Source organism: Hypomesus nipponensis, chromosome 27 (genome assembly GCF_054491055.1).
Source record: "Hypomesus nipponensis isolate SF chromosome 27, ASM5449105v1, whole genome shotgun sequence".
NCBI lineage: Eukaryota > Metazoa > Chordata > Actinopteri > Osmeriformes > Osmeridae > Hypomesus > Hypomesus nipponensis.
In genome coordinates, this window is record NC_140387.1 from 5,012,498 (window position 1) to 5,022,500 (window position 10,003).

The 10,003-nt window shown below is 55.1% G+C and overlaps 1 protein-coding gene across 2 annotated transcripts in view; it reads left to right on the plus strand.

The window, feature by feature from the left end:
* ank1b (ankyrin 1, erythrocytic b) overlaps positions 1 to 10,003 on the plus strand; it is a 50,442-nt gene that overhangs the window by 21,884 nt on the left and 18,555 nt on the right. For both annotated transcript variants that reach the window (XM_084693635.1, XM_084693634.1), the window contains exons 2-18: positions 951 to 1,052; positions 3,151 to 3,249; positions 3,614 to 3,712; positions 3,922 to 4,020; positions 4,692 to 4,877; positions 5,144 to 5,242; positions 5,406 to 5,504; positions 5,731 to 5,829; positions 6,322 to 6,519; positions 7,290 to 7,388; positions 7,521 to 7,619; positions 7,834 to 7,932; positions 8,180 to 8,377; positions 8,708 to 8,806; positions 9,018 to 9,116; positions 9,320 to 9,517; positions 9,814 to 9,912. In XM_084693635.1, the coding sequence (XP_084549761.1) occupies positions 951 to 1,052; positions 3,151 to 3,249; positions 3,614 to 3,712; positions 3,922 to 4,020; positions 4,692 to 4,877; positions 5,144 to 5,242; positions 5,406 to 5,504; positions 5,731 to 5,829; positions 6,322 to 6,519; positions 7,290 to 7,388; positions 7,521 to 7,619; positions 7,834 to 7,932; positions 8,180 to 8,377; positions 8,708 to 8,806; positions 9,018 to 9,116; positions 9,320 to 9,517; positions 9,814 to 9,912 (2,070 nt within the window). The remainder of the gene's footprint in view (positions 1 to 950; positions 1,053 to 3,150; positions 3,250 to 3,613; positions 3,713 to 3,921; positions 4,021 to 4,691; positions 4,878 to 5,143; positions 5,243 to 5,405; positions 5,505 to 5,730; positions 5,830 to 6,321; positions 6,520 to 7,289; positions 7,389 to 7,520; positions 7,620 to 7,833; positions 7,933 to 8,179; positions 8,378 to 8,707; positions 8,807 to 9,017; positions 9,117 to 9,319; positions 9,518 to 9,813; positions 9,913 to 10,003) is intronic.

Sequence of the window (10,003 nt, forward strand, 5' to 3'; positions counted from 1 at the left end):
AGACCGTGGGGAGGCAGGGATGATGCTAAGGGAGACCGGTATGGACTGGTAGAGCCGTGCAATAACACGGCGAGAGACTGGAAATCACATCACAGGGGCTTGCCGCCAGGGGAGGGAGGGGGGGGGGGGTGGGAGGAATTACGACAAAGGCGAGGAAACGAAAAATAGAAAGAAGGTAGTGAGAAGAAAACGAGATAGCGAGAGCGAACCCAGAAGTCAGGGGCCGTCCGTCCACAACGTTTCAATATCGTTAAACCAGTTTGGCGTAAACGACTGCATCCCTCATTCGTGGCGGATCTTCATTGACTATGGCGAGTGCGTGGGCCGGGGTCAGTAGCCCTGTAGAGACTCGAGACTTCCTCCAGGCACAGACTGCCTCTGCCTGTCCGTGCCAGCCATGTTCGAATCCCCTCGCGTGATGAGAGGGAGGCAGAGATGGGCGCGTGTCTGCTTTCCGAGGCCTCGTTCCAAAGTCCTCTGTGAAGGGAGGGGCTCGGCAGTTTGCAGTCAGACGGTTTTAGCCCTTTTCTCTCCGTCTCTCTGGGAGATGGAGTGCGTCCGATGTCGAAGGATGAGCAGCGGGGCTTTGACCTTAATCATGTTGCGTGGGCGGAGAGACAGACGAGGACTTTGACGGGTACGTTCGAACGCTGCCGTTTCGTTCGCCCAGACCATGTCGTACGCCCTGGTTGGGAGGGGATGAATGACGTCCGCTTCACCAGTGACCCGTCGCAAACGTTTTGGTTCGTCAGTGTAGAGTTTGAGGTAACTGTGACAGTGAACACTTTTCGTTCTGTATATGTGTGGTTGATAATAGCTGAATAGTTGATAGTAACTTTCCCATCATCTACTCTCTGACAAAATATATTCCTCCCACATCTCTCTTTCTTTCTCTTTCTTTCTTTCTTTCTTTCTTTCTCGACCTCTCGTCTTCCCTTCCTGTCCTCCAGGCCGACGCTGCGACCAGTTTCCTGCGGGCTGCGCGCTCAGGTAACCTGGACAAGGCCCTAGACCACATCAAGAACGGCATTGACATCAACACAGCCAACCAGGTGAGAGATTCTTCTCGCACTCCTCAAGGTCACCACAGTCCACGGCACGCCGTATGTCTTTCTGCGGGCGCCGCGGCTCCCTGAGTTATCGGGGCAACGCTGGCGCTGGGTTGGTGTGATTGTCGTAAAACCAGCAGACTTTATCGGATTCTATTAAGATAAGAGGCCAGACACGGAATCCTAATCAACTCGTCTCTTTGGGGGTCATCGTCATCCGATTGCGTATTGCACCAACAACGAAGAAATATGTAATTAGTTGGCGTGTGTTTGATCGTGTGTGTGTGTGTGTGTGTGTGAGTGAGGGTGTGTGTGTATGTGTGTGTGTGTGTTTGAGGTCAACCGTTCCAACATCCCCTAGTTCCCCTGCTGTTCTGTGCCCTGACAGCCCAGCTGGGTTTACTGGGCCTCTAATACCACTCATCCAGAGACAGTAATGAGGAAATCGTCATAATTAGCCATCCAGCAAGATCCCCATCACAGCCCCTCCCTTCCTCCCCCCCCCCCCCCCCCCAGACCCGACCTCCTACAGTCCCTCTTCACTTGCACCTCGTTGCATCATGACAACAGGCGGAACATCAGGAGAGGAGCTCGTGTGTTTCCCCCTGTTCTCTTCAGTTTGGTTCGACCTCTCCCTCTGTGTGGTGTACGCGCCTCTCTGCTCCAATGAAATTCAAACGCGTGAACGTTCAAGGCGACGCGACGACGCCTGTTTTTTTTGGGGGGGGGGGTTTGAACCCAATAGAGCGGTGGCGGTTGTGAGAGCCGTTTTGGGGGAACGCGTGGTGGGTGTTCTCACACAAACCGAACAGGCGACTCTGTGCTTTGGGAAACAGACACCCACGCCTCTGCTGCCAAACATCTGCTCCTCGGAGCGCCATTCACAAAGGCGCCAGCACCATGGAAACCACACAACCAGCCGCACACCCCTCGGAATCCTCAATCACTTACATGTTGATGTGTATCCATATTGATATCGATGTTGACTACTCGACCACAGCTACTGTTACTACCACTTGAGTTGATAGGCCGTCACGCGTCCGTTTCCATGTCGACTGGACCATAGCTACTGTTACTACCACTTGCTCAGGCCAGGGTCACCAAGTTGAAAAGTCAATGGGTTTCGGATTCCCAGTGAATCGATTGTTATGATTTGTTTGGGCCAGGATCAGTCGGATTTTCCTATAGTGTTAGTCACAGTATGGTCAAGCTATTCAGGGCTTTTTAAGATGACATCTAGATTCTAGAAGGTCTCATATATTATGCATAGACTTTGTTGTACATAGGTTAAAATAAATGATTAAAAATAACTTATGCTCTAGGTGTTGTAACTGCGTCTGGACTTTAATGTGGTCTGAGCTTGGAAATTAAAGATATATTTGGAGGGCATTTTCCATGTTTTATAAGACATATTTTAAGTGAAGTGGACAGGAAAAGCAGGGAGAGTTAGAGAGGGGAAAAACAGGTTTGGAAGGTTTTCTCCACAGTTTAAATCATTTAAGCTTTTGATGTCAATTCAGTTTGCCAACCCGCCAGCCTACTCAAACACACGTCTGGTCTGTCTGTGTGTGTGTGTGTGTGTATCTTTTAGTGTGTTAGTAACATCCAAGCTCACCGTGTGTGTTCGCCTGTCTGTATTCCTTCCCTCAGACTGCACTTGCTCCCTGGCAGCAGTATGTTATCCAAAACAATTATGTGACACTGCAGTATGAGGGAGGAAGACCGGAGTGGCAAGTTCACAGAGTCTCCCAGTGGTCAGCAGAGGTACTGCAGGCTGGCTAGGGCACAGAATGTGCTAGTTGCGTGTCTGGTCTGCAACCAGGCAACACCTAGATTAAGCATTCCTATCACACACACACCGTTTCGGTGTGTACCTTCTGCAGAAGCTGTGGTGGCTCACGTCTCTCCCGATTGTGATTTGATTTCCTCCCTCACCCGCACACACACACACTCCAGACACACACACACTCCAGACACACACACACTCCAGACACACACACACTCCAGACACACACACACACTCCAGACAAACCACACACACCCCAGACAGTGTCTGAGTCTCAGGGCTTTCTCTCCACCCCCCCCCCCCCTCTCTTTCCAGAATGGTCTTAACGGGTTACACCTGGCCTCTAAAGAGGGCCACGTCAAAATGGTGCTGGAGCTACTACATGCTGGAATCGTCTTGGAAACCACAACCAAGGTAAACCTCCACTTGCTCTCGTGCAGGTTGTATCCTAGGCTTCGTAAGGAAACGAAGGACAGTCAAAAAATAAAGTATATCACCGTCAGGTTTCGTATCGGGGATGAACCGAGTACTGTAGATTGATAATGCTGATTCACCTCATCGCTCGGGCCAATCGAGTCATAACTCTAGAGTCATGCTCAGAATGATGTGTTTGTATTACCCCTGGGATTGACCTCCCATCTGTGTGAAGCCTTTTAAATAGAGATCTAGGTCATTAGGCTGAGCTCAGTCCCCTCTCTCTCTCTCTCTCTCTCTCTCTCTCTCTGCTGTCTATCTGTGTGTGTGTGTGTGCGTCTGTGTCTGTGTGTTTCACCTCCAGAAAGGGAACACTGCCCTCCACATAGCCGCGCTAGCAGGCCAGGAGAGAGTGGTAGCTGAGCTTGCCAACTATGGAGCCAACGTCAATGCTCAGTCACAGGTGAGTCGAGCGGGACCTCACTGAATTGTGTGTGTGTGAGTGTGTGTGTGTGTGTGTGTGTGTGAGTGAGAGAGCGTGAGTGTCCAAGTCATGGTTAGCCGTCAGTCGTTGTGAACGAGCGTGCGTTTGAGTGTGTGTGGCGTGTGTGTGTGTGGCGCGCGCCCACAAGGGAGTCTCACTGTCGAGTCGTTCTCTCCCTCTCCTTACAGAAAGGCTTCAGTCCCCTCTATATGGCAGCACAAGAAAACCATTTAGAGGTTGTCAAATTCCTGCTTGAAAACGGAGCCAATCAGAGCCTGCCCACGGAGGTGAGCGGAAGCTCACGACACGTTTTCCTGACCGTCTGTCCAATCGGCGGCGTCGCCTGCCTTCCCTCTGTCTGTGACAGCGATCTCACTTGACACGGTCTCATGTTTCTCCCCCGTCTTCCTCGCATCCTCCCTCTCTCTTCCTTTCTCTCTCCCTCTGCTCCTCTGACTGCGCTGGTCCTTTCTGTTTCCTTGACTTTTCTTACGCTCCCCCCCCCCCACTTTCTAACTCTTCCTTCCCTGCTACTACCGTTCTCCTATCCTCTTCTTCCCCATTCTATATACCTCTCCTCTCTCCTCCTGTCTGCTCCACTCTGCTCCTCTCTCCTCCCCTCTTATCCTATCCTCTCTCCTTTCCTCTCCCCTCTCCCTCTCTCCTCTCTCCTCTCTCCTCTCTCCTCTCTCCTCTCTCCTCTCTCCTCTCTCCTCTCTCCTCTCTCCTCTCCTCTCCTCTTTCCTCTTCTCTCTTCTCTTCTCTTCTCTTCTCTTCTCTTCTCTTCTCTTCTCTTCTCTTCTCTTCTCTTCTCTTCTCTTCTCTTCTCTGCTCTGCTCCGCTCCTCTCCACTCCACTCTACTCTACTCTACTCTACTCTACTCTACTCCTCTCCTCTCCTCTCCTCTCCTCTCCTCTCTCCTCTTCGCTCCTCTCTCCCCTCTCTCTGTCCCGCCAGGACGGCTTCACCCCCCTGGCCGTAGCCCTGCAGCAGGGCCACGAGAACGTGGTGGCCCTGCTCATCAACTATGGGACCAAGGGCAAGGTCCGCCTCCCCGCGCTTCACATCGCCGCCCGCAACGACGACACGCGCACCGCCGCTGTGCTTTTGCAGAACGACCCCAACGCAGATGTCCTCAGCAAGGTACCAGTAACACCGATGTGCGTGTGTTTGTGTGCTGTTTGCGTGTGTGTGTGTGAGACGTGTGCCGTGAGAAGCGTGATTGGCGAGTCGTTAGGACCTGCTTGGAAGTGATCTCAAATCAAACAAATCAAACCAAAAAAATAAATGTTCAAAACAGCGTTGTGTTGAATCGGCACAAAAACAAGAATTTCACAGCTTGTCTTGGTGCAATGAAGAATATGAACGCCTCTCTTTCGAGCGCTCTCTCTCTCTTCCTCCCTCTCTAGACTGGCTTCACGCCCCTCCACATCGCTGCTCACTACGAGAACCTGAGCGTCGCACAGTTGCTGCTCAACAGAGGAGCCAATGTCAACTTCACCCCCAAGGTCAGTCCCTCTCAGCCACAGACACGCCACGACCGGAACAAACCGGCTGCAGGGGTGTCATCCCTCAACTATCGCAAGACGGCCGCGATGCGCTTTGACGAGGGCATATGTTGCCATCGAAAGTTGTCGAAATGGAATTCAATTTCTCCCCCTTTTTCCTCAGAATGGTATCACTCCTCTGCACATAGCCTCCAGGAGGGGCAATGTGATCATGGTCAGACTACTGCTGGACAGAGGGGCGCAAATAGACGCCAAGACTAAGGTACGTGACTGGGCGGCGCGCCCCCCCCCCCCCCACCCGCACTCTGGATTCAGCAGGATCCTGTCTTAGGAAGCCGACGCAGACCTGTCTACCTTTCTCCTCTCTGTCCTCTCCACCTCTCATCTCTGTCCCTGACACCTCTTCTGCTCTCATCGTGACTCTCTCTCTCTCTCTCTCTCCCTCCTTCGCTCCCACCCTCCCTCCCTCCGTCCGTTCCTCCATCCAGGACGAGCTGACCCCACTCCACTGTGCTGCCAGGAACGGTCATGTGCGCATCATCGAGATCCTGCTGGACCAGGGAGCTCCCATCCAGGCCAAGACCAAGGTCGGCCAGGGGTCCTCCAGGGGGCTCATGCATGGGATATAGACCGTAGGACCATGCTGGTGCCACCTGCATTTGCGAGCTCAGCACTCGTAGCCAAAGCCAAATGTTCCTCGGCCAAAAAGTTCTGCCAAAACCCCCTTAAGTTATTTTAGTGGGATGAATGTATGGATGGTTATCACCTCTGTGGGCTCACGCTGCTCTCCCTCCCTCCCTCCCTCCCTCCCTCCCTCCCTCCCTCCCTCCCTCCCTCCCTCCCTCCCTCCCTCCCTCCCTCCCTCCCTCCCTCCCTCCCTCCCTCCCTCCCTCCCTCCCTCCCTCCCTCCCTCCCTCCCTCCCTCCCTCCCTCCCTCCCTCCCTCCCTCCCTCAATCCCTCCCTCCCTCCCCTCTCTCTCCCTCTCTCTCTCTCTCTCTCTCCCTCTCTCTCTCTCTCTCTCTCTCTCTCTCTCTCTCTCTCTCCCTCCCCCCTCTCTCTCTCTCTCTCCCTCTGACAGAACGGCCTGTCCCCCATCCACATGGCGGCGCAGGGCGACCACATGGACTGCGTCAGGCAGCTGCTCCAGTACAACGCGGAGATCGACGACATCACCCTGGACCACCTGACCCCGCTCCACGTGGCGGCCCACTGCGGCCACCACCGCATGGCCAAAGTGCTGCTGGACAAGGGGGCCAAGGCCAACGCCCGCGCTCTGGTCAGTAGCTCCCGAGCCGGAGCTTCCATCGCTCCTGCGGCTCTTCCGCGCGCCTCGTGTCGGTCTTCCTGTGCTGCTGAGTCATCCTGGACTATTTTTAAATGTGTCTAATCGAGTCCCGTCTAAATTTGTCCACCTCCGAGTTTGTCGTAGCTCCGCGTTCGTCGAGATAACGCTGCTTTTGACACCCTTGCTGTGTGTGCGTGCGAGCGAGCGTGTGTGTGTTGGAAAAATTGAAGATGTAACACATTTATCCTGTATAAGAATGATTCTGTGTTCAGCATTCCTTGTGTGTAGAGAGAGGCCTACCCCCAAATCTGAACTTTGGGTAACATGAGGCATATGTAAACAAGGTGACCTGGGCTGACCACTCTCTCTTACTGGAGAGGTCATAAAAGATGTCTGGCCTTATCTGTGTTGGGTGAATCATGTGGTCAAAGTTACAGGGGTCAAAAGGCACACACATTCAAACACGCACGCACGCCTGCGCCAGGTCTATGCAAGGAGCCAATGAAGGAGAGCAATGGAACATTTGCATGCCTTTGTCTCAACCAATGACTGTAAAGAGCGGGGCTGCTTAAATAGCTAGCTAGCACAACATGCTAGCAGACAAACTTTGTAGCACAATGGCGTGTGATGTTTTTGTCTCCTTGTGGGCCGGCCGCAAGCAATAAAGCTTTCTTAAACGTGTTCACCGACTGGCCGTGCAATGCTTGATCGATTCACATTTCTGACAGTGTGTGCGTGTGTGTGTCTTTTTGGCGATTCAGAATGGCTTCACCCCGCTCCACATTGCTTGCAAGAAGAACCACATGCGCTCCATGGACTTGCTGCTGAAACACTCTGCGTCCCTGGAGGCCGTCACAGAGGTGAGCTCCCCCCGGAGTGACCGATGAGCAGCTGCATCGCGTTTCCACCGTAGCCATAGCGTTAGCGAGTAGCGAGCCATAGCGTGAGTGCGATTCTCCTCTTCCTCCTGTGTGTTTTGTTCCCCCCCGCAGTCTGGTCTGACCCCTCTGCACGTAGCAGCCTTCATGGGCCACCTGAACATCGTCAAGAACCTTCTGCAGAGGGGCGCCTCCCCCAACGCCTCCAACGTGGTGAGAGACCTAGCCCTCCCAGCGCCGGCTAACACCCACCCACCCCCCGCCCCCCCCGGCCTCTCAGCCTCCACGCACGACACTGACACGCTCCGTCGCCACGACGATAAGGAGACACCCCCCCCCAAAAAAAACCCCCACCTCAGCCCCCCTCGTCTCGTCACGCCTCGCTCCGACCCTTACCTTTCACCTCTCTCTCTCCCGTTTGTGACAGAAAGTGGAGACGCCTCTCCACATGGCGTCCAGGGCGGGCCACTGCGAGGTGGCTCTGTTCCTGCTCCAGAACACCGCCCAGGTGGACGCCAAGGCCAAGGTACTGACCCACGGACGAGCGCGCACACACACACACACACCCACCCCGCGTAGAGCGCACGGGGGGCTGATTTGGTGGACTAACGTTGACGTTCACCTTGGCGGCCTGCGCTCCGCTCACCACCCGAGCGACTTTTTCCCTCTTTTCCTCGTTCCTCGTATTTTTCCCCCCGCTCTGTTTTCTCTCTCGTGCCTTGTGCGTTCCTCTCTCGCTGACTCCTTGTCCCCCCCGGGTCTCGTGTGCATAGGACGACCAGACGCCCCTGCACTGTGCGGCCCGCATGGGGCACAAGGAGCTGGTGAAACTGCTGCTGGAGCACAAGGCCAACCCCGACTCTGCCACCACGGCGGGCCACACCCCCCTGCACATCGCCGCCCGCGAGGGCCACGCCCTCACCACCCGCATCCTGCTGGACGGAGCCGCCCAACAGACCAAAATGACCAAGGTTCCTGGCGTCGTTCCTCTCGCGTTCGCCCCCCTCCGCCCCTCCTCTTTCTTATTTTCTCTCTCTCTCTCTCTCTCTCTCTCTCTCTCTCTCTCTCTCTCTCTCTCTCTCTCTCTCTCTCTCTCTCTCTCTCTCTCTCTCTCTCTCTCTCTCTCTCTCTCTCTCCCTCTCTCCCTCTCTCCCTCTCCCACCCTCTATGTCTCTCTCTCCCACCCTCTCTCTCTCTCTGTCCGCTCCCTTTCCTTAAGTCCTCGTTTTTCAGCCGTTGTCTCTGTACCCTGTGTTTAAATGTGTGTTGTTATATGTGTGTGTGTGTGTGTGTGTGAGTAGAAAGGCTTCACTGCTCTCCACGTGGCTTCTAAGTACGGCAAGGTGGATGTGTCCGAGCTGCTCCTGGAGCGAGGAGCCAATCCCAACGCAGCAGGAAAGGTGAGAGGTCACGCGGGGGGTGGGGGTGGGGGGGCGCTCGACCTTTGCGAGGTGACCCCGTTCCCTGCTGCGTAGATGTTTCGTCGAGGCGGCGTCGTAAAGGGGCTGTGTGAGCGTGCAGGGCCAGTGTTGGCGTCATGCCCGATGAAGATGGTCCTGATAGTAGATGTGTGTGTGTGTGTCTGTGTGTGTGTGTGTGTGTTTGCCTCAGAACGGTCTGACTCCCCTCCACGTGGCCGTTCATCACAACAACCTGGACGTGGTCAAGCTGCTGGTCAGCAAGGGAGGCTCCGCCCACAGCACTGCCCGGGTGAGCCCACACACACACACACACACACACAGTGCAACACACCCCAATCTATCTGCATTACCCACACCACGTCCTTCCCTCTCATCCTTGGTCTCCTGTGCACAGGGAAAGGCCCCCAAGCGCTAGATACACGCCACCTCCCGATGACACTACACATTACCCCCCCCCCCCCCCCCTTGCTGACGCCGTATCTGTGTCTGCAGAACGGCTACACCCCCCTGCACATCGCGGCCAAGCAGAACCAGATGGAGGTGGCAGGCTGTCTGTTGCAGCACGGGGCCTCTGCCAACGCAGAGTCCCTGCAGGGGATCACCCCCCTGCACCTGGCCTCACAGGAGGGACGCCCAGACATGGTGGCCCTGCTCATCTCCAAACAGGCCAACGTCAACCTGGGCAACAAGGTCAGGGGCCGCACACACGCGCGGTCGGTTTGTCTGCCTGCCGTCGTTTTTGGGGAAATGTGCGCGGCGCGTTTCTCTGTGTGTGCGCTGCTCTTGTTTGCGGAATCGATTGCCCCGCCGGGGACGTACGCGAACGGAGGAGATGAGACGCGCCTGGACGCGTCCGAAAGATTTCAACGAGAAACGGAGCTTCCGTCGGAGCGGGTTTCAGATTAGAACGTTGCTAGGTGCACTCAAGCGTTTCTGTTTGCGAACGGGCTTGCTCATTGTGAACCCCCCCCCCCCCTTTATTTCAGAATGGACTGACCCCTCTGCATCTGGTGGCCCAGGAGGGTCACGTTGGAATCGCAGATACCCTGGTCAAACAGGGGGCATCTGTCTACGCTGCTTCACGGGTAAGACATCCGCGCTGCTACTCTAAAAGGCTTTGATACCGGCGCTGATATGTGTACGCGACAGACTGATGCCTACCGTCCTCATGTAAGT